The 27855-nt window shown below is 35.0% G+C and overlaps 1 protein-coding gene across 3 annotated transcripts; it reads right to left on the bottom strand.

Moving 5' to 3' along the window:
- Positions 1-305: 305 nt before the first annotated feature.
- Positions 306-26798, bottom strand: ELMOD2 (ELMO domain containing 2). Of its 3 annotated transcripts, none has more exons than XM_006193539.2 (9): positions 26664-26798; positions 25369-25519; positions 23433-23461; positions 15180-15277; positions 13504-13633; positions 12252-12385; positions 8924-8992; positions 8006-8139; positions 306-3843 (listed from the first exon to the last, which is right to left on the bottom strand). In XM_006193539.2, exons 2-9 carry the CDS (start codon positions 25508-25510, stop codon positions 3698-3700), a joined length of 882 nt encoding a protein of 293 aa, XP_006193601.1. In that variant the 5' UTR covers positions 25511-25519; positions 26664-26798; the 3' UTR covers positions 306-3697. The 3 variants fall into 3 exon arrangements, with proteins under 3 accessions (XP_006193601.1, XP_032319802.1, XP_032319807.1); XM_032463911.1 differs by lacking the exon at positions 26664-26798 and adding an exon at positions 26517-26643 and having other exon boundaries at positions 3698-3843; XM_032463916.1 differs by lacking the exon at positions 306-3843 and adding an exon at positions 3850-7881.
- Positions 26799-27855: the final 1057 nt, after the last annotated feature.

Below are 27855 nucleotides of genomic sequence, written 5' to 3'. Positions count from 1 at the left end.
AAAGTTCAGAAAAACAAACTGCCGTACTGTATGAATATTCCTATCCTTTCTAAGAATGAGGGAGTAGGGCGGTGGTTTCTTTTCTGTTCTCATAACCAATTGCTCTTATCCAGTAACATCTTAAATAGGTAATTGGTGGACAGTTAAAGTCACAAAAATTTTAACAATATCTATATTCTGACTTACTCTATAGGAACATGATTAAAGGATCAAATAAGAAAAGTATTATTTCATGAACATAAATGACTTAAATAAAGGATGGGGAAGATGGGAAGAGAGCAGAAGTATTAACAGAAAGGCTTATAACAATTTCAACGTGTTTTTATTTGCTCACAACATTCCGAACAAAGTGACATCACATTTCAACTATTGCTTTTACATAAGAAGTTAATTGCTTTATCCAAAGTAGACAAAAAGCTATTTCTTTAAGTTGCCAACCAGCACTCTTTCCCCCAGGGAAAGCTACTGCTTAAATATTTTTTGAATACTTTTGTTTAGCAGAAACATAGACTTGCCCTATAACAGTGATGTAGTAGCTGGGTCTCACCTGCACTACATTTGACATTTTTCTTATCCAAAGTTGAAGCCAGGGGGAAAAAAGCTCGCTCATGGGTTCTCTCAGATTTTTACCAATTCCATTAATCTTAATTAAAAAAAACTGCTTGTATGGAGAGGTGCATAAATATGAAAGTGGAAATTAAGCCTCCCCAGAAGTTGGGTGGACTATTTGTCCTGAGAAAGTAGCTGCTGGTCCCCAATCATTAATTCAAGAAGAAGAATAAACATTATTGCCCTCCAAGTCAAACTTCTCTTCTGTGCCAAGACAACATGCAGCCTTTTCTGCTCAAGAAATGAACATTCCACTTTCACACTCATGTAATGCTTCTCCTTTGAGCAAATCTTTGACCAAGTTCTGTTTCACTGAATGCAAAGGGGAGAAATGGTACATAAACAATCATGAACACTGGAATAAAAATGAAGAGTACATATATTCTCACATAGAAAAATACATACAAATCCAAGTAGCTCCTAAAATAGAAAAAAATCAGGAAGGGCATTTTTAAGAAAACGATTCTGTTTTCCAAATTGTAAGTGGTGCTAGCAAGACACTGAGTTTTCTATCTAACTCTATCACCACATTTATATACAAAGAGGGGTTGGTCTAGGTTCACTGATATCCCCTGATTTCTCTCGTTTCTTTAAAGATTGTCTTTCAGAACGTATTTGAACTACAGCCACTGTAATTATATTCTTAGACTATTTTTGTCACTGGTAGACTCTTTAGTCTGGCACATACAAAAATTCATTTCAACACTGATGCACTTTTTTGATGCTAAAACAATTTTCCTGCTACTTCAAGTCTATCACTACTTTGGTATTTTATTAATTATTATAGAAACAGGTTAAGATTTTGTTTATGGATTTTTAGACTACCTAAAATTCTAACATACATATGTTGAAAGCAAGGAAAAGTAGGAAGGCAGACACAATTACCACATTTTTCTTTTCATGTACATCACTATCACATAAAAGTCAGAAGGCTCATGTTACATTCTAATTTACAACTGGTGACACTTGGCTTCCAGACTATCAAACCTTAGAATCTGTTGGTGGCTTTTACTACCAATTTACTACAGAACTATTTGAAATGGTTACTAATTATTTTAAGCAAAAACAGAACAATATCTATTTATACAAAGAGGTGGACTTAGAAGACATATTATTGAGCAAAATTTCTAATGACATTTAAAAAACATTACTAAAAAGTTTTATTTTTCCATAGAAGGGGAAAACTTAATTGAAAAGTTTCCTCTTCCCTACTTGAAACATTCTTTTATTAAGGACACTGACAAGGTTTAAATCAGTTCAATACCTCATCTGTTAAAAGATTAAAACATAAAAGATAAGTATTTTCTAAACAAAAATTAGAAGACTAACAAAACTGCTTTCCATGTAATAGTAAACATTTGGATAAAATGAACTTTAATGGTTAGTACCTGATCCTTATTTCACAGAACTCTAGCTGGATGATAAAACACAGAAAACATTTAAAGAAACTAAGTTAAGATAACTCACAAGGTTGAGAAGTCTCCTACAAAAAAACAGTTTTAAAATTCCTATAATACTGAAAAGCTAAACTACCACTATTGTAATAAAATGAGCCCAATTTTAAAGTTTTATCTTGTTGAGAAAGTAAGAATTTTAATGCATGCACTTTTAATATATGTGCTCAACAACACTGCATCTGTTATTTTCCAGTAGGATATTTTTTTTAACCACTCTTCTCCTTGGCAGGTTTGAAGAGAGAGGTTTATCGATGACATGAATAAATACTTGAAAGTCTCAGGTCTTGCTTTTGTCACATAAAAGACAGTCCTTTAACACCTGATATATACCACCTTAAAGGTGTGCTAACTGTGATGTTTTAGATTAAATTACGTGTTTAATAGGCTGGTTTCTGTAGGATTTAAGGAGAATTAAGTAATCAGATGAACCTATCTTTAAACTCTTTTAGTTTTGCTATGAGTACAAATGTCTAAAACACACAAAGAAGAACTCATTCCCATTAGAATCTCATCACTATATAACCCTTGACAGCACTTGCTGCTCTCCTGAGGTTTGGGGGGAATAAAGCTATACAAAATGCACAGTCATCATTCTCAGGCTGCTGTGGAATCCCACAGACTGTTAACTCAAAGGATACCCACAAAGTCCACTCATCATTACCTAGAAACCCAGTGGAGTCAAAGCAAAGAAAAGCAAGACTTAACAGCAAGTAAAATGAACCAACTGATGTTTAACTGAGATATTTAAAAAGCTTTGTTTTCCTCTTGTTAAAAATTCCAACACAGCTTTATTGAACTAGCACCTGTCCTTTGAATACAATCAAGATTTTCTTAGCAAATGCATCTCTTTTCATAAACATATAGGGAAGTCTCATTAAAAGGCCCTGACACCAAGCACTAAGGTTCTTTAACTGATAAAAAGCAAATGCTGAAGATGAGAAAATGACTTTAAGCTTTAAAATAACACTGTGATATTTTAAAGTGTGGTATTAAAAAAAAAAAGCTAATCATCAATACTGTCATTCTCTGGTTATCTATTACATGAAATTATCAGAGAAACCAAAAAAGAGGCTATAATTCTTTGTCTTCTCTGATATTTCTATATGCTCTTGTTGCTCCTACTAAGGAGACATTACGATGTGTGATTGAGATGCAAAGAAAGAAAACCATGAACTATTCTATTAACCTAGAAATAAAATAAGACAAAGAAAATAAAAAACAATCATTTCCAGACTAAAAAACAAAGTCGTAACAGAGCTTTGAAAAGATACCAACTTCATGGCTACAACATATAAAAATTAAAATTGATTTTTACACATTTTAATCAACCAATTCTATAAATACCTGATTTGTACTTTTACACTAAATGGGCTAAGTCCCAAGTTCCAAACTGTAGTTCATATGACTCTACAGAGAGGATCTTTGGAAGAATAAGGTACCTTTGGAGGACAGTGTATAAACAAGTGTAAACATACACTGATTGTCCACTAGCTTTCTTAAATAGAATTTCTGAAATATTTTTGTAGGAAATTATATATAAGGAGTGTAATTGATCGGATAATTTCTATTACAACATATAAATTCTGTCGTGTGTGCAAAATGTGGTAAAAATAGAAGATGCTACAGATGATTCATATGTTTAAAGTAAGTGATACATTACAATCCAGTAAGAGTCCTTTAATCTTTTCATGAAATTTCTCTCTATACACGTTGAAATACATAATGCTTTCTGGTTTTTCTTCAAACCAAAACTTGTCAAATTCATAGACAAGATAACCTGCAGTTAAAAGAAAAGAAACACACACACACAAAATATAGTGCTCAATAGGGAAATCACATCCAACCATCTCATTTCAAAAGTATATAACCATCCTTTAAATTCCATACTAAGATTCAATAATCAGAAACCATATTAAACTACTATAAACCTGAGGAACTTCATAGGAAATATTTTTGTATGTTCAAGATAAATAGCAATTTCAATAACATATCTAGTGAACATTTACTTTGTCTCAAAAAGTCAACAAAATCCCTTAAAGAGATACTGTCAAAGGATATCTTGAGAATAGGAAAAAAAGTTATCCCTAGAAGCCTGAAACTACAAAAAAATGTTGGACGAAGGTGAAGTACAGGGGAGCTGTTTTCTACTTGATTTATAAATCTGAGTCATTTCTGCTTTGTTCAATGAACTATCAGCACCATCTCTTTAAAAAAAGAATACATGAACTCTAAATACACTTAATATTTTTTCAATATCCTTATTACAGTAGCTAAACTAATGCTCAGTTAAAAGCATTTAATGAAAATAAATATGTAAATAGACATATTTACCACAACAAAAAAAAATGTGAATTTTAAAAGCACTCCTAAACCTTATTTGGATTCAACCAAATGTATGAATTTAATTATTTAACAAATGCTACTAGAGTCCTCGCCACATGCTCATTCACTCTCACAGCAATCTTGTGATGCACTATGGCATAATTCCCATTTTTCCAAAGAGGAAACAGAGAAGCAAAAGAGGTTAAATGACTTGCCCAAATCACATAGTTTGCAAGTGGTCTCTATTATGTTATAAATTAGACTTTGTTTCCATCAGAATCTCATTCCCTCTTCTGAAAGGCTGTTCAAGAAGGGATAGAAATGACTTAGTTCAGATAAACAGGGGGATAAAGCCAGTGACCTTACACAAAAGTGTGGCTAGACTATCATAATAGCCTAGTATGAAATAAATGGAAATTCCATTTGAAAACATTAGTCCTAAAGCAAACATTTAAGAACCATGACATTTCAACACTGAAATATGACTTCATAAGGTCAATTTAAGAGAGAGTTCAGATTAATCCCCTGATATATGATAAAATGGATTTTTATCAACCAGGACATGTGACAAAATCAAAGAATAAGGCCTCTTTGAGCAGAGGGGGGCCATCTGCTTCCTGTTCCCAAAAGACAAGCTGAGAATGCTAATCTTATAATTATTTTTAACTAATACTTTAAATATTTATTTCATTCTAAATTTATTTTATGTATACATCAGGACAATAGTACATCTATAGAAATTACTCATCCAGGTTTGGATGGAGTTTGTGGTCTCCCCTACCCCCATGCCCAATATACTGATAGGGATTTACAATTAAAAACTTTGGAAAGTAATGTTCTAGGTAATATGAAAAGTCAAACATCCACCTAAATTTTATAGAATACAATTTGTTTTAGTATTTCTGGCTATCAGCTTTAGCTCTTTACCATTCTTTTAAGTCCTTTAAATTGCTTTTCATTACCTATTCAAATGATGATACAGGTCTGGAATAAACTCAACAGTAAAATATCAGAAATTACTTGCTTCAGAGTGAAGTTGTTAAAATGTAAATTGGTGTCAGAAAAAGACTGAATCAAAAAATTGAGACGGTAATGGTTAAGTTGATTTAATGAGACCTCAGGAAACTACAAGAGATAACACCAAAATTCTAGGATGCTGGCAGGCCCATACATGGCATAAGACTCCTAAAGCTTTGCAGAAAGTGACAGAAAAGAGTTGTTTCCATAAAGCACATCTATTGTCCTTTTGACTCTAAGAGGTTTAAAACATCAGACTTAGTAGAAACACCAAACAAAATTTCTAAACTTAAAATGCCCTATATGCTTCTACTGCCCCTAATCAAAACCCCAGGAGAATTTCAGGTTTTCTGACAGGGATTAAAAATAGGAGAACCAAAGAAACAGGGATTAACTGTAACCTGGTGTAAGGGATCTTACTGGGGTGGTAAAAATGCTTTAAAACTGGATTATGGTAACGGTTGTACAACTTAGTAAATTTATTAAAACTCACTGAATTGTACACTTAAACTAGGTAAATTTTATGGTTTATAAACCTCAGTAAAGTTGTTACTAGTCATAACTTTTTGTTATACAAATTTGAGGCATTATTTTTTTGGAAGCACCAAACCAATGGTCAGTGACTTCCCAGGATGAGTGACTATCTGCTTACATATCAGATGTACACAAGGTGACGATGGAGCCAAGAAGCTACATTACCACTCACTGCGTCCAGCCTTGCCCACAGAGAACAACAACAACAAAATGGCAGGAGGGATAAATGGGGAAAGGGGAAATGGAGACAGATCACAGGGAAATAAAAACTGTGAAAACTAATCTCTTTATAGCTCTTTCTTCTGGACAGAAACTATGACCTTGGAACAGATCTGTACAAACGAATTGGGCTCCGTCCCTCAACAAAAAAGGGTATGTCTGTTCAAAAAATAAGGTTTTCATATTATTTTCTAGTTAGAAAATAGGCCCCTTCTAAGAAAAGCAGAGGCTTAATTAAGACATGAAACTTTACTGGTAAAGGGTATAAAAATCAATTTGGGGGTGGAGGGGGAACTACTGCATAAATAATGGATGTGTGTGTGTCTACGTGTGTGTCTGTGTTTTTGCTTTAAATGTTTTAAGAAATTTGAAAAACATAAGCTTCACTGTTTCCAGGATGACCCACAGCTCTTGTGGATCTGACTGACAGAAACAAGGCAACTGAGAAGGTCCTATAATGACCTTTCAATCTCAGATATTACTTTGATGCTCCTCCTAGTCAGGAGCCAAACCATGTTGGTGTTGAGGGCACTAGAAGCAACAGTGCCCAAAGATGTCCCAGTTACCCATTTGCAGGGGGAAGAATTACAGGACAGAGATCATTTTGTACTTCTTTTCTACCTATCACTCTCCTATATTTATGTAAATATAATAAAATGCTTAATTTGGGGGAGAGGAGTTTTTTGCTTGTTTATTTTTATACTTGCTTTATGTTTGATGGGCAGCATTACACAAGCATGTATTTTGTAGAGACAGCAAATATCTGGAGGCAGTTAGCAAAGTCCCGGGAGTTTAGGCACTGTGCTAAAAGTCAGTGAGAGATTTAGGAGAGGAAATCAAACAAGACTAGTAAAGGGACCAGTTCCCAGCAACGAGATGAAAGAAAATGACTAGATTTTCATTTCAAATAACTATACCTTCAGTATGGAGATCTAGAAGAGGGTCATCATTGAAAGACTGGGGAAAAGATTATTACAGTAACCTAGTAACAAAGGCCTAATGTTGTGCAGTTACAATGGGAATGGGAAAAAGCAGACAAATGCAAGAGAAATTTAGGATTTAGACAAACCCAGAATTAAGGATTAAGTAAGGGCAGAGGTGGTTGTGAGAAAGAGAGACCTGGATGACTCCTTCAAGAATGGAGCTGAAGAAGTTATGGTCTGGCCACTTATTATCTAAGTGCTTTCCTATATCCTAGCAACATGCAAAAAACCTTCTAAAGACACAAAAAGATCAAGAAAAAGTAGAATATGAAGCCAAGCTAGGTATGAATTCTTTGCTTCTGAGCAATATCTTCAGAAAATGGGTTTATTCAATTAAAACTTCAGGGATCAAACATCACAATAAAAGTTAATGGAATAGTGGTGATATGATTGCTTTAGGAAAAGTTATTAAGTAACTTACCACAAGAAAACCTGGCCTTGAAATAAGGTGGTGTGGGGTGGGGAGAATGTGTGTGAGAAGTTTCTTTAAATTAAATCCCTCACAAGAGTAACCAAATGATCTATCCTTGACTCATAGCATTCATTAACCAGTACACAAGAAGAAAAAGTCACTTTATAGTTGACAGGAAAAAGGATGCCCACAGAAAAACTGCATAAATCCTAAATTTGCATACATGTAAAAAACTGCCTCACTGAAGTTTTTAAATTTGCAAATATATAAACTGAAATACATAACACTCTTGGATAATCTTCCATTATTTTCCAGTTTTTCAAAGATCCTAAATAATAAAATGATAAGCGTAAGTTATACATCTGATAGCAGTACATATTATATATTTTACTTTCCTAATGATTTAAAAATTCTCTTAGAGATATCTATTTTTAACTCATTTTAATACTCACAATAAAACTGATGAAAGTGTTCCATTGTTGGCATTCCAGGAACAAAGTTATAGAGGTGAAATTTCAAAGCGTCACTCTTCAGCAAGCTATAAGCCATCTCTGTAAGATTGATTCCAACTATTGCATAAGAATACCTATGTCAGAAATATTATCAGTTATACCAGCTAGCCAAATAGCTCATAAAGTAAATTTTAAATTATGCAAGGAATTAGTAAAAAGTTATTTTGATCCATTTCTAACACAGTATTGATTTCACAATAATCTCTACATATTAAGAAAGTAAACCAGAATAGATGAAAAATTTTGTTCTTTATAGGCTGTTGATTTTCTGGATATAATCTAAGAAACAAAAATAAAGCTCTGGTCACATGAATATCTAAAACCAAAATCCTTACAAAAAACTAAAGAGTACTACATACACTCTCACTGATTTCTAAAATACACTGGGTAATCTGACATTTCCTCCTCCATTATCTGAGTATTTATTTTTATGATGAAATAGTGTTGTGTGATATTTTTTCAAAGATAGGGATCACTGGAATATAAAAAAAATGATAAGACTAATAATATGACCTCAATTTGCATTTTGCTTTACAAGTTTCAAAGCTATTTCTCATTTTCCTATTCCTATTTCAAAGCTGTTTCCTCTCTATTTTTAAATGTTTCTCAGAAAAATTTTTATAAGGTCCTTATTTCTATTTTATAGACTATATCTTGTGCTAAAAATATACTGAAATACATACAAAATTGGTTTATGATCACACTCAGCCTTAAAAATAATATATCATGTAATAGCCTTTATAAAGTTCTTATTAATTAAAATCTCACTTTAAAAATACCTTGAAATAGTTTCAAATTCAGATCCTCCAATCAACTTAAATTTATGAGCTTACAGTTTCTTTAATATATCCAGCTTACCCTAATTTTGGATGATTTGAACGGGAAAGAATCTGATGAGCTTCACTGGTATAATTTTCACTGAAATATCTGAAAAATTTTGAGAAAAATAATGAAATTAACATGTCATTCAAATTGAAGATATCCAGAAGCAATTTTAAAAGCTACTGTCAAAATGACAGTCCTACTGCCAAATCATCCTGATCTCCATCTCAGACCACTTCAATGACTAGAGATGCTTCTGAATCAAAACTTAATTCTTACAAAAATGAATATATGTGTGTATATGTATGACTGAAACATGCTGCACACCAGAAATTGACACAATATTGTAAATTGACTATACTTCAGTAAAAAAAACAAAAAACACAACTTAATTCTGAGCTATCAGGCCTATCTAGTATGGGACATAGGCCCTTGGCTAGACTTTGAAGTATTCTGACAAACAAGTGGTCTAACAAGAGACTTTTTATCTGCCTTAAAAAAAATTTAGACTTCCATTTGTTTGTTCTAAATTTTCTATAAAATAGTCATCGTGTACCTGTTGGGACACTTCCTTTCACCTGAGCTTATTCCTTCTGTTGCAGTTTATATCTGTATTGTTTAAAGCTACTGACAGTGCAATCAGAAGAAAGTCATTAACATTCCTCCTACGTTACGTAACTAAAACACTGGCCATAAAACATAAGTATCAGCTGGTACAACAGAGAAATACATAAAGCTATTTGTAGGTTCATATATCCTAATACTAGTAAACTAATGCAACCTCTGAGTTCTTCAAGATAGGCATCAAATCTTCCGTTCACACTTGGAATCTCCTCGTAAGGTACTGATACTCATACACAAAAGACTGACCGCATGTTTATGTAAGAATAACAAGTAGAGTAAAACATGGATTTCTGTGGTTTATTTAAATTTTAAAGGGCATAATCATTGAAATTTCATGAAGCATAGAAATTTCTAACTAAATGTTCCTTCTCTATTTTTCCTTCTGTAGATTAATACTACAGACTTCCATTTTTTCTTCACTGGCTCTGATTTTCAGCCCATTAAAACAGCGTATGTTAACTTAGAAGCCCACGAATAAAGGATCATTCATGAATAAAAGGGGATCCATGAACCACCTTAAATTTATTCATACATTTTTCTGTGTGTACATTTTCCAGGCAAAGAATATACACAACTTTCATCAAATTCTCAAAGGGGACCTGTAAATCCCCAAACAGAAAAACGTCCTGTTTTAGTGCAATGCTCTCTTCACACACTCTAATTTTCTACTTTATTCCTAGTCTGGCTCTAAAATGCCCTTAGTAAATAGACTATATTTAATTTTTTTACATGATACTCCTAATACAATTCGGTTTTACATCACTATTTCAATAATCAAGCTACCTTAAAAATATTCAGTCTGTAAAACTTTTAATTTCCTTGCTGGGCCCCTATCTTAACAGTGTCTAAGGAAAATCAGCACGTATGCAGCAAGGAAGCGTATTCCTTACAATCACCTGGACTGACTTATTTTCCTTCTTTCTTCCCTTCTCCTTCTTCCTTTCTACCCTCTCTCTTGTCCTATATAACATTTTTGGCCTTAACTTGTATATTTTACTTTCTGCTTCTATTTCCTCATCTATTTAGGTTTTTCTAATCTCTCTTGAATTAATTTTTCTGTACAATATCCTCTTTGCTTCTACACCTGCCTCAGCATTCACTAGCATGGTTATCTATCAAACTACCAGCTATCCTTTAAAGCCACAAAAATTTCAAGAGATTTGATGACAAAGGCCAAGAAATTTTTAAAATTCATTATGTAAGGGTGTCTGAACAGCTCTCCTGCTTCTTGACTGTATCTTTATTTTGACCCTGAAGAGTCATAGCTCCATACACAGAACAAAAATAGTCAGAGAGGAATTAGAGCTAGTTTTATGTTTTCAACCATCTCTAGTACGTCAATGGCAATCAAATAATACATCTGAATTCTGGTCATTTTTCAAGTTAGTAGATACTAGCTCTAAATAGAGTAAAAATACTTGTAAAGCATTTAAAGATCTATCAGAATCCCTTCCGGAGTCTTGAATGAAATCCTGTAAGTTATTTAAATTTTAAGCTAAATTAAATTCTCTTCTAGTGAAACGCTGAAAAATCTTGATTTCTGAGGAAACGAGCCAAAAGCAAGGTTACTCAGCAAAAGTGAAGAAAGGAAACACCAGAAGAATGTGTATCTAATTGAAGTTCAATTATCTGTGTAGTTTACAAGTACCAAGAAGACAGATGGTCTTTAAAGGCTAAGAACAAAAGATCAATATGTTCTGAACAATGAATTTTAAAATATTTTATAATTTTTCCAAGTGAAAACACATTGCATTTATTCTACTTAAATTCCGAATGGCAGTTTCTGTTTATCAAAGTGGAAAACTGGCAATCTCACTTTTGTAATTATAATTATTAAGACTACTGGGTTTTATCTTTGAGAAGTAGACATACAAGGAATTTTCATACTCATAAAACTTAGGTATCATGGAAAATTAAATACTTTTATAATTAAAAATAATTATAGATGGTGAAGCCCTACTGTGTCTTCTATTTTGCCCCACAACACCCTTATCCCTACTGACCTAGGTATTTTTCCTCAATATTAACATAATCTAGCTCAGTTTCAGGATTAATTTTTTCATGGTAACAATTATCCAAACTTTGTTAATGGCTAGGGTTTCCATTCTAGGTACTACAGAGTCTATAAATCACAGTTCAAGGACAGACCCAAACACTAGAATCTCTCCATCTGCATATTCATATCCATATTAACCTTACAGTTTATTTTCTGAAAACAGTTTTGACTACCAATTCTGATTTTAGTTGCATATTTTGAGATTTCATATGTGTGCCCAAGCATAAGTATTAAAGAGAAAAAAAAAGAGGGAGCTCATATGGCCTCTGAAAAGTGAGATGTAGATCGCTCAGTCACAGATGGCAAAGAATAAGTGTGAAGAGGCTTTACTATCATCTCTGGTTATATCTCCTAACTAGAATCAGAGAGCCAAGAGAGAAGAGGCAGGAGGATAAAAAGAGTGAGAAGAGAGTACACATAGTCCCTTAAAAGGCATCAGAAAGGAGGTCAGGAAGAGAAAGAAAGAGGAAAGTTACTGGTAAGTAAAGCAGTCACACACACACAAAGTATGTGGTCAACATCTTCATATTGTTGCCAGCACATTAGTAAATACTTTAAGCATGACAGCTATTAAAATTCAGAGATAGTATGAAACAACTGGATTAATTCTTACTAGAATTTAACAAGATTGGAGATTACATGTAATTTCATTTACAGAAGAAAAGAAAGTTTATTTTCACTTACACAAGATTGATTAATCCAAGCAGGCCCATGCCTCTGAAGTCTGTTTTGGGATCATCACCCTGGAAACCAATGTCAGCCCACTGCTTGGAGATTCTGGCCTTCAACTTTTTCGTGGGCATTAGAAGATTCCAAAGCTGTACAAACATGCTTCCATATTACAAATAATAGTGAAGCTCTTCATTTACCAAGACATTTTCCTTCTCATAGCTGATGTACTAGTAACTTGAATGCTTTCAACTAAGCAACTTTTGTAGACAAATCATAGGCTCAATGAAGGCTGTATTTAAAGAACTTTTCAATTATCCTAAAAAATGTAACATACTTATTCCAATTCAAAAGATTGATATAAAGAACAGTAGATTTTAAAAAGGCAACAAATACACAAAATTCTAAGACAATGAGATGTCTTTACTGACTAAGTAACATATATATATCAGAATTGGTAAACTGCTTCCTGGAGAAGAACACAGTGCTAGCCAGGCACTGCTGGCAACTGGCTCTTCACCTCTAAAGGAGTTTCATGATGAATCACCAAGATGAAAATTCCCTTGACTGAAATGCTAGGACTTGTGTCTTACCCCTTCAAAAGGGAAAGTACTGCACAGAAAGGGTCTGAAGTTAAGGAAATAGTGATGACAAGGAGGATATAAAGAGTGGTCCAGCCTCAGGGAGTGCCAGGCACTATTCTAACACTTTAAATATAAAAATTCAATCCACAGCAACAGCCCTTTAGTTACTTTTATTATCCTCATTGACAAAATCAAGTTTTATTTTTAATTTTAAAATTAGTAGAAGTGTATATTTATACTCTTTCTGAAAAAAAGTAAAAGGTTTTATTGTTCTTAAGCTTGTCTCTTACTGTTACTCAGATGCTATCAACATACTTTTCCCCAGCACTTTTAGTTCTAGCAAATGCCTAACTCCAGGAGCAATGTGCCATTTTCCCTAATTTTAACCATTTAAAAACACAACCAGAATAGGTGAAGTGGATGGGCAGGTGACTCAGCTGTATTTCAGAATTCACCATTCTAGGACCTTCTAAAGCAAATTACTTCATCTCCTCTAGGCCCTAGAACTGACCTCATCCCTAAAATGAACGTTCTAGATCAGATGATCTGGAAAGCTTACTCCAGGTCTAATATTCTCTCATTTCGGCATCTCACTGGCCTTATGCACTCATACTTCAGGAACAAGAAACAGGAAGGTTCAGGTAAATTTATTTACTCTCCAAACATACAACACCAAAACTTACCTTGAGAAGGAGCTTTTCATGTTGCAGGTTATCGGAATCATACGGCCTTTTTCTCACATTCTCTACAGACAGATAGAGCTGTTTATAACCGGATATCTGCAGTAAGCATGCCTTCATGCAGATTTTAAAACTGAAAATGATAAAATTATTAATTTTTAAATCATACCTTCTTACCACAATAAAGTAATGCCTTCCCCAGTCTGTGGGTCATATGTTTATTTAGAAAGCACTTCCTAGCCTGCACTTTAACACAATAAGCATCAAGAGCTTCTGTAAACACAAAACATTATACAAGGTATTATCACGAGGATACCATCAAATAGGGCCTAGAAAGAGAGCAAGACAGGGTAGGAAAGGCAAACCTTGCAAATCCGTGATTTGTCCTCTTCTTTTCATGTTTTCTCTGGGCAAGTCCAGGCATTCCCAAATCTCTATTACCAGATGCTACCAACAGACCTAAGTTTCTAAGTATATAGAAGCACACAGCACACACGCAACAGCTTATCTGCCCTGAAGAAACATGCCGTTTTTTAACTGAGGCTTTACATCTATTAATGGGCTCACTAAGCATGTAGTTCCCCAAGCTAGAATGCTCCGAGTTCTGAACTTCCTCTCCATCAACAAGACATCAACAGGTCCCCAAGCCCTTATCCTTTCTATCTCTGAAATGTCCCTCAAAGCCCTCATCATATATCCTCTTACCCTGGTGTATTTATGGCTTCATTGTCTCATACCTGAATGACTCTGTTTCCTAACTGTTCTGTCTTTATTCCTTCTACCAGCCTCCAACATCCTCAAATTTACCCTCCATCTTCCTAAAAGATTTATCTGATAATATATCAAGTTTGTTCGCTTGAAAAAAAAACAAATCAGAGGAAAACATCTAAATCTCAGTGTGGCACACGAGACTCCTTGCAGTGGATCTCCAAGCTCACACTCCACTCATTTCTCCAACCTCTTCTCTGCACCTATTCAATGCTCCAGCTACAGAGGACTCCTTGTCATTCCCAGATACTCAAGGACTCTGTAACTTGTTGGCACTGTTCCTCTGCACAGAATGTCCTCCTCTACCCATTCAACAAGATCCAGCCTCTGTGGAATTATAGTCTCAGTTCCCTCCTGTACCCTTCCCTGTTCCAGCCAAAATAAATGACTCCTTCCTCAATATTTACATAGAAAATAGAGAATGAAGAAAAAAATTGCTCAATACTATCTCAATATACTTGAGCTGGTAACACAAAAATGGAGTAAGTCCGGTCCTTCTCCTACAGAACTTAGAATTTACTAGGGGAAGAACAAGAGCAAATCAATGCCTACAGGACAACGGGCTAAATGCTATGATCGAGGACCTTCCTGGAGGACAGAGGAACTGAATCTTGAAGGACAAGAAGGACACAGGAGCCAAAGTTATTTAACTTTGGGAAAGTGATGGTAAGTTTCCTTAAAGAAGGCAGGTGACTAACCGGCAAGAGTACTGGGTTGGGAACTAAAAGATAGAGCCTTTAGTCCTACTTCTATCACTCACCTCTCTGGACCTCACTTCCTCAGTGAGGGAGGAAAAGGGATAAATTTGATGACCTTCCAAATCTTTCGCTCTAATGTTTCACAACGTGTGTGATCTCCAACCTCACAGGATGCGAGTGCATGAGAAACAAGAAAACTGTAAAAACACATACCTGATGTCTTTCTCAGGGTTAATATTCTTTTCCTTCATTATATCTTCTACACATCTGTCCACTTCACTCTGAACAACATGTGTCGCTTTCTGTAAAATCTATATATGGGGAAAAAAAGCTGAATGAGAAAAATTCCTTAGAGCTGAAAAACAACAGTAAGTTTGAGGTGTTTGGCCAACTTTATAATGCATGTATTAAAATGCAAAAAAAAAAAAAGAAACCAAATTTGTTTCAAATTTTCAGTAGAGCTAAAATCATAGATATATACATATATACATTCATAAGATAGAAGAAAGCAGCATGATGTATCAGATGAAGTCCTTTTAACTGAGAATCAACAGGTTCTCAGCTGATAGTTCTTAGCAAATAAGCTACCCCAACACTGTGCTTATGAAGCAGACACTTTTCATAAAATTTAAGTTCCATAATAAAAATATATGTACAAAAATGATGCAGAAGTAAAAAAAAAAAAAAAAAAAGTAATGCAGAAGAGCAAAAAGAAGAAAAGTCAAGTAATCCTGTAAATCCTACCATGAGAGACAGCTACTAGTAACAGATCAGCATATGTCCTTCCAGTCTTTTTTTCTATGCATATAAAACAGACTTCTTAAATAATACAGCCTGTAAATGTCCACCAGATCCTTCCTTTCAACAAAAGCAAATTCAGGCTTTCCTTACCCTTAAAAGGTTTCTTTAACTTTTATGCCTCTGTAAGCTACTATGAAAATTCCCTGATATTCTTTATACTCCAGGCAAAATAATCTAATCCTACCTGGAGTTCAGCCTCTGCATATCCTGGGCCTTTCTTCTGAATGCTCCTTTCCCCAATCTCTAAACATATTAATCCCTCCCAGTTTTAAGCTAGCTCACTTACCAGATCCAGGAAGCATTCCCTGATTCTATTCAAGTGGAATTAATCTCTCCTCTCTTGGAATTCCCATAATAATTTATCTGTAACCTTTCTATGACTCCTACCACTTTCTATATTATAGTTATTTGTATATATTAAGTGGAAAATTCTCTGAGGACAGAGACTATACCTAGCTCATCTTTTCACATCCTGCATTTAAGAAATAACTGACAAATAATTATTGAACAGAAACATTCAATGGATGAAAACCTTAAGAAAGGCAACTGTTTCAGTGAAAGACATGTATAGCAATGCATAAGATTATTTTAAAAGAAGGAAGGAAGAGACAGAGAAAGGAAGGGAGGGTTGGAGGGAAGGAAGGAAACTTAGGGTTGGAAGGAAAGGAAGGAAAAGGAAACTAAAGCAAACTAAAAAAGTGAGAAGGAAAATGATCAAAGACTTATAATCAGTAGGATGCAGATATGGTCACCAAGGTCTAGTTGGTCAAACCCTGGGATAATATGGCTAAAGGAAATGTCCTGAAGCTAAAAACACTAGAACCAGTAAAAGGGTTACCTTCACCATGGGTAGAAACTTTTGCACAAACTACAAACACCTAAAACATGAAAAACCCAGTCAAACGTCCCCTCCTCTGTGAAGTCTTCCACCCTGGAGTTAACTGCCACCCTGACGCTCACCCCTCAGGTAGAGAGCACTTGCTACACCATAGCTGTTTACTCTTCAGTAGACTTTGTCTCTTTTATTTGCTCTTATATTGTGAATGAATGACTAGCTAATTGAATGAACTTACCCAAAACACATAAATTTAGAGACAGAGTTCAGACTAGAAATGATGTCTTATCTCTCAGGAAATTCTTTTGCCATTATACACTATTCCATTCCTTTTCTTTAAATTGAGGTGTAATTTTAATACAATGAAAGGAAGGATGTCATATTCAGTTTGATCAGTTTTGACAGATCCACATACCCCAATAATCAACATCCTGATCAAAATACAGAATACTTCCATTGCCCCAGAAAGTTCCCTCATGCCCCCTTCCCAATCAATCCCTCCTCCAAAAAGCAACCACTGTTCTGATTTCTATCACAACTTTGTAGTGTGCATATAAATAGAATCATAAAGTACATACTCTTGTGTCTGGCTTCTTTTGTTCAACATGTTTCTAGGATTCATCCATACTCTTGCTTTTATCAGTAATTTGTTCCTTCCGATTGCTGAGTAGTACTCCACTGTATGAATACACCTCAGTTTGCTTATTCATTCTCCTGGTGATGGGTATTTGCATCATTTCCAATTTTAGACTATTACAAATAATATTTTTTTTCTTTGTGAAGTGACTATTTGAGGCTTTTGCCCTTTTAAAAACTGTTTTTTATTACTGAGTTCTAAAAGTTCTTTACTAGGTATAAGTCCCCAATCAGATATATGTGCTGCAAATACTCTGTCTGTCGCTTGCCTATTCATTTTTAAAAGGCATCCTTGATAGGTAGTTTTTATTTTGATGAAGTCTAATCTCTCTTAAGCGATAGCACTGTGTCTTCTCCAAAAGAAATTTTTGCTTAACTTATGGTGGAAGATACATATTCTCCTGTGCATTCTTTGAGAAGCCTTAAAGTTTTAGTTTAAACATAGGTCTAAACTCCATATCAAATTAATTTTTACATGTGGAGGGAGACAGGAACTAAGCCTCTCCACCCCACCCCCAATTTGGGTATCCAGTTGTTCCAGCATTATTTCTTGCTTTTCCAATACTTTCCTGTACTCACTGAATTAACTTGCTTTAGTATCTTTGTTAAAAAGTATGCATGTATTTCTGTTCTCTCATCTGTTATATTTATCTACTTGCCTAGAAAGTCTTGAAGTCAGGTAGATTAAGTCTTCTAACTTTATTCTTTTAGAAGTTTATTTGGGCTAAACCAGGTCTCTTAAAATTTTGTATAAACTTTAAGTGACCTAGCCACTCTCTTCAAAAATAGCTTGCTATGATTTTGATTGGAATTGCATTGAAACCATAGGTTTAGTTTGAGGATTAGCACCTTAACAATATTGACTCTTCCAATTGATGAATACAATAATATGTTTCCATTTTAAGTTTTCTCAGGAAAAGTTTTATTGTGTTAGTCTTGCATATCTTTCATTAAATGTATCCCTGAGTATCTTATGTTTCTGGATGCTACCATAAATGGAACTGTTCTTTTTTTTTGTTTTCCAAGTTTGTTTTTAACGTATAGAAGTAGACTGTGCCTCATGACATTGCTAAATTCACTTAATAATGATAGTAGTTTTTGTAGATTTCTTAGGATTTTCTATACTCACAAACTGTCATCTGTTAGTAAAGACAGCTTTCCCTCTTTCTTTTCAATTATTACGTCTTAGATTTCTTTTTCTCGCCTTACTACGCTGCCTAGGACCTCTAGAACAATGCTGAACAAAAGGAGAGTAAACATTCTTGCCTTGTTCTCAACTGAATGTGGACAGCATTCAATATTTTAGCGTCGTCTATCATGTGAGCCGCAGGTTTTCCATAGACAGCCTTTAATAGGATGAGGAAGTTCCTTTTATTTCCTAGTTAGTTGGGTGTTTTTAATCATGAATGGGTATTGAGTTCTGCCAAATAGTTTTCCAGTAACTACTGAAATGATCCTATTTTTCTAATTTACTTTGTTAATGTGGTAAGTTGCATTCATTGATTTTGAAAACTTAATCATGATATATTATTCTTTTCATACATTACTAGGATCAATTTGCTAATGAAGAATTTTTGCATCTATATTCATGAAGGATATTGATTTGTAATTTTCTTTTATTATATTGTCCTTGTCTGGTTTTAGTATCAGGATTTAACTTGCCTCATAAAATGTGTTGCTTCCTACTTGATGTTCTAGGAGTTTATGTAATAGCTGTATTATTTTTTTCTTTTACTGATTTAGTCTTTTACTTAAGAATGGTCAATATAAGAATAACATATACATGAGTGAATTTTTAAGGGGGAAGAGTCTAGAGTCCTACTCTTTTGTTCAAAATCTTATAGAGTGATTACTGTTTTGTTTTTTTTAAATGAGATTGTAGGGATCTAGAAAGTTAACAAGTTGCTGGTTCCAAAATTTTGTTTATATGTATCTACCCCTATAGTTCCACTAATTGAAGTTTAGGATGCACTTTCACAAAGTAACAGTATCATAAATTGTAGCTGAATCTCTGGAGAGGTTCTGGAACTGGGAACTCAGTTTCAGATTTTTGGAGGGCATACTCCAAAAGAAATGTCAACAAGTGGGTAGTTAAATACTTACTGAATTAAGTAACAGGAGCTTTGTTTCTCAAAGTTTTAAATCTAAGGTAAACTTGTCAATAAGCTAATGGAGGAAGTCTCATCAGTTTAAACATGTACTTTATGGTGTGTATTGCATCTCATTTGTGTATTTCATTTATTTTGTAGAGTAAAATTGAATTGATTTTGTGTTTTTCTTATTAATCTGATCTACTTTTTTATTTCTATGAAAAGTCTGGGTGCAGATTCTGATTTTATTATTTCTCAGTTGTTTGACTTTGTACAAGTTACTTATTTTCTCATGGTAAAAGTATTAATACCAACATGGTTGTTTTAGGATTAGTCTAAGAGAATGCCCAGCATTTGATTGGTATCCAAAAAATAGGAGTTACTAGTAATATTAGTGATGATGGGATTAAATCAATATATACTACACAGTTTTTAGAAGTTTGAAATATACATGAAAACCTCTTAGTTATTTAAATACTTTACTGATGATTGCTGTGCATAAATGTGATTTTAATCTATTAAGGCCAGTTCCTAATGCAATGGTAGTGTGGTCCTATGGAGTTGTGAACTGTTCCATATGGGGATTCTTTCTTTGATTGTTAAAGATTGAGTTTCATTTGCTTGTATTTTAATTAGGACCACTCATCAGTTGTTATTTAGGGTTATTAAACTTTGGGATTTATCAATGAAAATGAAAACCTTATTAGAACTTGAGTCTAGTTCAGTATTCTTCTAAGAGGTCTGGCTGCTAGTCAACGTATAATTTTGCAAAGCTCCACTGTACTTATGGTTATATGAGTATTTGAAAAATCTGAAATTTAGGAAAAAAATACTTTGTCAGTCTAATAGTGTTTTTGATTGGTTGTTTTTCGATTGCAGCTGCTGTATTAGCTCTTAAATATTAATGACAACATTCTAGCTACTGAATGATAAATTAGTTTTATGGCATCAGTTTAGTGTTCTGTGGTTTGATGGTATAGTAATACACATTTGCATATTTTTTGTCTCTATAATTTTCCAAAAACTAGATTTCAAGTACCTAATCTTCAAGTATATAACCACATAGGCATTATGATTCAAAAATGAAACATTCACATTCTGTGAATATATGAATACAAATGTATATGTAATTTCCCCAAATTTGCTTGCAGAGTGAAACTCACTGTTGATGCTATAAATGTGTGCTAGCCATATAATTTGGAACCTACCATCAGGGCAGGTGTAATAAAAGACTATGTTACTTTTATGTTCATTGAATGTTGTTTTATAATCAAATCATATGCATAAGCATGTATTATTTTCTTATAAAATATATGTGAGTTGTGTATATTGCTCTCTTGTTTATTATCACCTACTTTTTCTTCAGCTCAAAAGTAAACATTGTTAAGAAAAGGGTCTTTGAGTGCTTACATAGTTTGAGATTAAGAAAGAAAGTTTTAGAATTGCTGACCTGCGTTACTCTATATTCCAGTATTGAATGAGATCCATGAGAACTTAGACAGTGTTGTAATGGGTTATATTTCTCCTCCATTCAGCATGTTAATTTGTTTTTGATTGGGAATCAAAGACCTACCAAAAGTTTAGAGAATAAACTGGAGATTGACAGTTGAATAAAAAAGCAAGACCTAACTAACTGCATGTTGTTTCAGGAAGCATATTCTAAAGATAAACACACAAACGTATAGAAAGTAAAAGCATATACTATGCAAACGATAAGCATAAAAAGGCTGCTGCAGCTTTCTTTCAGAAAGTATAAACTTGGAGCATTAACAGACACTAAATCTTTTTTGTTGTTATTGTTGATTATAGAAGGGTTAATTTATCAAGAACATGTAACAGTGTTAAAAGTGTATGCACTTATTAACAAAGCTGTCAAATACTTGAAGCAAAAACTGACTTAACCAAAGGGAGAAATGTATGAATCCACAATCGTAGCTGGAAACTTTAACACACTTCTCTCATTAATTGATAGTACAAAAAGAAAAAAAAAAAATCAGAAGGGTCTATATAATTTGAACAATACTATTAACCATCTTGACCTATTAACATTTATAGACTGCTACACCCAACAAATGCGAAATACATATTCTCAAGTACACATGGAACATTCACATAGATACATCATATGCCAGGTCTTTAAACAAGTCTCAGTAAGTTTCAAAGGGCTGAATGTTTACAGAGTATGTTTTCTGTCCCCAATAGTACTAAATTAGAAATAAGAAAAATGTAACATCTAGAAAATCCCTAAATACCTGCAATTTAAAAATCTGAGTAACCCATGGATCAGAGAAGCACTAATAAGGGAAATTTACAAAGAAAATTGAGCTGAATGATAATGAAAACACAACATATCAAAATTTGTGAAGTACACCCAAAGTAGTTTTTAAAGGCCTGAAATCAGTGAGCTATGCTTATTCCTTAAGAAACTAGAAGACAGAAAACTAAATCCAAAGTAAATAAAAGGAAGGACATAATAAAAATAGGATTAAAAAATTAACAAAATAGTAAACAGATAAAAATAGGAAATATCAACAAACTCAAATTGTGATTCTTTGAAAAGATTAATACTACTAATAACCCTCTAGCAACACTGATCAAGAAAGAGAGGAAACCCAAATTGCCAATATCAGGAATGACAGAGGGGGCATTACTACAGCCTATAGTCACTAAAGTATAAGGAAATACTATGGACAACTTTATGCCAATAAATTCGATCGCTTAGATGAAAGAGATAAAGTGCTTTTAAAAAACATAGTTTATCAAAACTAACACAAAAAGAAATGTAAGAAACCTAAATAGTCATATGCCTAATAAATGGAATCTGTAATTTTAAAATTTTGCATTAAAAAATCCTCTGATATTAGCTTTGCTAGTGAACTCCTATCAAACTGATATGCCTGTGACATTCAACAATGTCCATTTTCTTTCTGGCATGAATCAGTGACTTGTATCAATACCACTAGACAGCAGCAAGTCAATATTTTTTAACCCTACATTCTTGATCCACAATGTACACCATGACCAAATACAAACATACATATGGATATCTAAAATACAGATGCACACACATATAGATAACTAAAATTAAATTTTCATAAAATAGTATTTAACCTTACTATGACCAGTGTTTCTAATTATTTTCTATTCCATTCCTTTTGTTGTGATTTACTATGGGATTTCAAACAATGGTCTAGATGACCCATACTCCACCTTTGCCACAGCAAATTGAGAGAAAAATATTGTGAATTACTACAGGGAAATACAGCATGAATTACTGGTCCCCATTTTTCACTCCTCTATAATTGAACTATATACCCACATGCCTAACACGGCCTTATGGTGGGGATAATGCATGTCCACCCTGTGACTTGGGCTTGGCCATGTAACTTACTTTAGGGATATTAATGGCCATGACACAAGGAAGCTCAAAATATGTCTGTGTGGTTGGACCCTCAATGATCCACTGTGAGAAGAACGTTTCCCAGGTACCTTTTCAACCTGGGTCCCAGAATGAGACAGCTGGAACAGACCTAAACTTGGCAACAGCTTGAAGAAGAGCCTCTCCAGTTGGCCCATAGACACAAGAGCAAGAAATGAATCATATGTTGTTATAAGCCCTGAGATTGTATAACTTTGTTACACAGCATCACCTGATTGATAAATAGCATGAGGTATAATTTATTTTGGATTAAAAGGAACATGACCCAGGGTTTTCTATAATTATCCAAAATTCGTTGCTTTTCTCTCACATAAGAACCTACCCTAAGGACACAGTCCATGAGAAGGTTTTCCCAAGACCCTGCTTTCCCAAAAGCTATCAATTTTTGAAGTCAAAAAACAAGCAAAACTTCAGAATAGGACAAATTATTCAAATACTTTCTTTGTGCAGGAGTAGCACACATGCACACACACATACAAAGAGAAAAACGTTTTAAACATAGAATATTACTTCTAAAGTGTGAAGGTTTCATTCAATACTCTTTATAGCAAAGACTCTTCTAGCAGGACATTTAAAATAATTAATTCTAAAAGTGAGGCATTCTTTTAAAGAAAATGTATCTTCAAGTTAAATTTTCTAGAATTGTTACCTTGATATGATCCTACCTTATTCTTGGAGCATGTCAAGGAATTTTCTGAAATGAAAAAGGAAAAAGAATATTATTACTTAAATGCTATTTGTGATTTACCCCATAAACAAATAGTATAAATATCAAGCTAGTAGTAAGTTAAGTTCTAGAAGACATAATTTCTACATGAATAACATAGAAAACAGTTTACAATTTTATCCTTACAGTATTAGTATAATTCCAAAATCTTCAACCCTACACAACATACCAGAGCCAAAGAGGTGAGACCAACCTAATTTCCCCAGAATCATGTTTCTGTGCAGACTCCAAAGTGTCTACCAACATGGCTGCCTCAGAATAGCTTGGGTTCCAGAAACTCATCTTAAGAACAGTGAGAGTGCTCTATATTACATTTTATTCACGTGTTAGCCTTAGGAAGTAAGCATTTATTTTTGAGGAGCTAGCAAATGAAGCACACAACAATAAAGGGACAAAAATGAAGACTTTAAATTATTTGGACAACCATCCTCTAATCAAAGAGCAAAATAGCTTTTCTGTTCTTGTTTTCTGCTTCAAGAATAACAAGAATAGTTTTTACTGGTCTATTTACAAATTTTTCTGGCAAATAGTAAACAGTCTCCTTTTCTCAGCAATTCGAGAAATTCAAGAAAAAATGCTCTTGCCACAAAATAAAGCCTTAATATGTTCTTCCCCCATGCTATAAAACACTAACCGATGTTGCTAAGATTTCTTATCAAGAGGTACTCTGTTCTTCTCAGAGCAGTCAAAAGGGCAAGAGGAGGCGATAATTTCAGTCAGCCACAAAGTTGTGAAAAACCTAGGGAAGGAATTAAACTTCAATCATCCAGCTGCCCTGAGGCTTACTCCCTCTTTATGTCTGTCATTTGTCTCCTGTCATCTTGGATACCAACACCCACTCCTCAGATCTTACAGGGGTGGATCTCTTACTTGAAGCACACTTATTCAACACAAAAGAGGCTCTGGTTGAGTCATGATTTTTCATTTAACACAGTGAACATGAACTGTAGCTGATCCCTGGGATTCCTGACTCTGGCCAAAGGGAAATGACCTCCATCCTACTTCTCACTCATCTGTGTTCTAATTTACAGCACTGTTTTCAAATTTAAAGCAATATTTTCTATCAAGCATTAAAAGCCGATAGTTTAGAAGGTCCTGGAGCAGTACCGTTCAACAGAAATATCACACAAGCCAAATGTGAATCACATATATACTCTAAAATTTTCTAGTAGCCATGTTAGAGTAAAAGAAACAGATAAAATTAATGTTAATACATTTTACCCCTATATATCCAAATATTATTTCAATATACAATGAATATAAGTAATTATTGAGATACCTTTACATTCTTTTTTCATATAAAGCCACTGAAATCCAGCGTGTATCTTACACTTCTGCACATCTCAATTCATATTAATCACATTTCAGTGTGGCTACTGGCTATAGTACAGGACACAGCAGATTTTGAGTTTAATCATCTTTCCCAGGGATCACTAGATATCTACTATTGTTCTTTTATGAATTACATAAGAGATTACAAGACTCTCTGATGAAAGATGAATATAAAAATGGATCTAGATCCAAATACTCTCTTCCCCCTCACTTGAGTAAAAATTTCAAAAGGCTTATATAAAGCGCAGAGATTTTTCTCTAGAAAGTTGGCTGCAAGTATAATCTAAGGTACAACTGATGAATTTCAGGAGCCAGAAAAGATAATGCTTTGCATGGATGAATAATCAAATAATAATTCGCTTCTTTTATATAACCAGTTTTAGAGCTGGAAGGATTCAAAGCTAGATTTCAAAGATCATGAAACTGAGATTAAGTGCCTTGCTTATGATACACAAGTGCATCTGTCACTATCAGTACTGAGAAAAAAATATTCATTCAGAGTTAAATTTTTATTTTTTTAATTATTTTTTGAAAAACATTACCTATCCTGTGTGTCCTTTGTGCACCTACATAGGTATCAAAAATTCGCTGCAATTCACATTTTCCAGTCATCTGTCGTAAGAGCCATTTCATCCAAAATCGAAAAAAGTGCCCATAGAAGAACTCCCACAAAGAAATAAACATTTTTTTTTCCTGGAAAAGGAAATATATGACAGGTTTAATGACCTTATATTGGATTTTTAAAAAAGGAAAAGTTACAGTTTATCCAACTCATTAAATCCCCAAATTATATTAATATCTATCATATCATTCCATCGTGTCTATTTTGTAGTAGTGTTAAGTCATCTAAGGAAACGATAGGTGTAATATATACTACTTAGGTTAATTAAATGATGGCTGGTCAAATGGTCAATTTATCACTTTTAAACAATTTATCTGTAAAAGTCAAACTAGTTAGATTCAAGCTCTCAGTTCTCTATCTTAATTTCTCATTCTTTGAGAATGGGGCTCAAGAACAAAAGGACCCCAACTAAGCAACAATTAAACCAAATATACGATATCTAAGAATTGTTTGTAAAAGGAATAAGTCTTCATAACCCCTCTGGATAATTCCAGTTATATCTGTCCCACGGCCAGGTGATCCCAGCAAATAAGAACACTACATACGGCTTACAGGTCGAAGTACACAAGTTGAACACGGAGTAGATTACACCCTGGCTAATTGCTGATTTTCCATTCAAGAGGGGAAAGGCAGAAATGCTAAGAAGAGTAATAAACAAAACTACACCCTCTATAAAACTAAACCTTTATGCCATAAGAAAAATCTTCAGCTCCTAAATGAAGCAGGGGTCGGGGAAATCCAAGTCAGGAGGAGTTACTTAAAAACAAACAAAAACAAAAATGACCATCTCCTTCCTGCCTTTTAAACATTCCCATAGATACGTCATCTCTTCTACGGACTGTCAAACTCGAAATCCCCGCAGGTCAGTGCAGAAATCAGTGCAATCAGAGACAGGCTGTGACTTTAAAATGAATCCAACTGGTCCGCGCTCATCAGGACAAAAGAAGCCGGACTGCCAAGCGGAGGGAACGCAACCCTCGCGGCGCCTGAGCTCCCCAGCCCTCGGGGAGTCGCTGCGCCGAGCCCCCCTTCCGAGCCTCCCGCCGAACCCCTCTTCCAAGCTCGCACCCGGCCGCGAGTGGGAGGGAACCGCTCGCACAAAGCCCCGCCGGCCCGGGCGCCCCGCGGACTTTCGCAGGACACGGTGGGGCTGAGCGCCCTCAGCGCAGCAGCACCCAAGCAGCGCGGGGCGAAAGGAAAAGAAACAGCAGCCACCTCACGGGAGCGGAAGAACTAGGGGGAAAAGCTGGAGCTGCCTCAGTTTCCCCCAACTGCAAACCGCCGGCAACGGAAACGACGCTACTCGCCGCGCGTTCCCTGCAATCACCGCGACCCGGAAGTCGGGGAGTGAGGCGGCGGGAACGCCTACCAGGGGACACGGTCCGCCCCACCCCGCTCCCCCGGCGTCTCCGATTGGCCCGAGCCCCACCAATCGCTAGCTCTGAAAGGATGTCCAGCTGCGTTGCCGCTACGCGCGTGCTCGGATTCTAGGGACGCCGACGATTGCCCTGGCAACGGCTGCCTGGAGGCACGCCCGGCCCCAAAGGTTGGTCTTCGGCAGAGCGGCTCTGTAGACTTTTCTGGACTTAAACTTCGGGTCGTTTGCGCAAGTTGAAACCGTGTACTGTTTCGAGACTCCAAGCACCGGAGAAGCGGCGGGGTGCTGTGTGTAGCTTTCACAGCACCTGAGTTACAAAAGTTTTTCCACCTACATTTAATCTTCATTCTGTGAGAGAATTAGTACCAGTCCGACTTTATACGTAAGGACACGGAATTCATGTTGAATGACTTGCCCGTGGCTACTACGTGGCACATAAGGTGAGCCCTGTATGTTGAGTAGAGAAGTTTGGATTTTGTCCCATAATAATAAATATCTAATAGTTAATTCATTGAACATTTATTCCTTAACTAGTTATCTTTCTTGAAAAAGTAATTTATGCGCGTGATTTAAAAAAAATTCAACCTCAAACAGTACATTCATTAACTCAAGTATATGCTGATTGCCTGTTATGCACCAGGCAGCATTCCAAAGGAATCATACACTAAATAAACACAAATATTTAGTATGTCAGATGGTGCTAAAGTAAGGGGTATAAGGGAGGGAGGGAGAGTTTTTACATAGCGTAGTCTGGGGAGTCTCCGTGGTAAGGTGACATCTGAGCAGTGTCCTGAATGGAAGTAAGGGAGTGAACCATAAGCGTATCCGGAGGAAGAGTATTCCAGACACTAGAATGGCAAGTGCAAAGGCCTTGAATCAGGAGCATACTTCATAAGTTGGAGGAATAGCAAGAAGGGCAGTGTGGCTGAAGGAGAAAGACCAAGAGGAGGGTAGAATGTAAGCACAAAGGACAACTTACACTGAAAAATAGCTTCTACCCACCCACACACAATTCCTGGTCCTTCAGCC

The sequence above is a fragment of the Camelus ferus genome, chromosome 2 (assembly GCF_009834535.1).
Source record: "Camelus ferus isolate YT-003-E chromosome 2, BCGSAC_Cfer_1.0, whole genome shotgun sequence".
NCBI classification, from domain to species: domain Eukaryota; kingdom Metazoa; phylum Chordata; class Mammalia; order Artiodactyla; family Camelidae; genus Camelus; species Camelus ferus.
Note: the sequence above shows the minus strand (reverse complement) of the source record. Positions and strands in the feature narration are given on the sequence as shown.

Coding starts and splice junctions, on each gene's coding strand:
- ELMOD2 (XM_006193539.2), bottom strand. CDS start 25,510: ATGTTTATTTCTTTGTGGGAGTTCTTCTATGGGCACTTTTTTCGATTT. Junction 8,140..8,923: donor TCAAATCATCCAAAATTAGG/GTAAGCTGGATA, acceptor TTTCTGACATAG/GTATTCTTATGCAATAGTTG. Junction 3,844..8,005: donor ACACTTTCATCAGTTTTATT/GTGAGTATTAAA, acceptor TTTTAACTGCAG/GTTATCTTGTCTATGAATTT.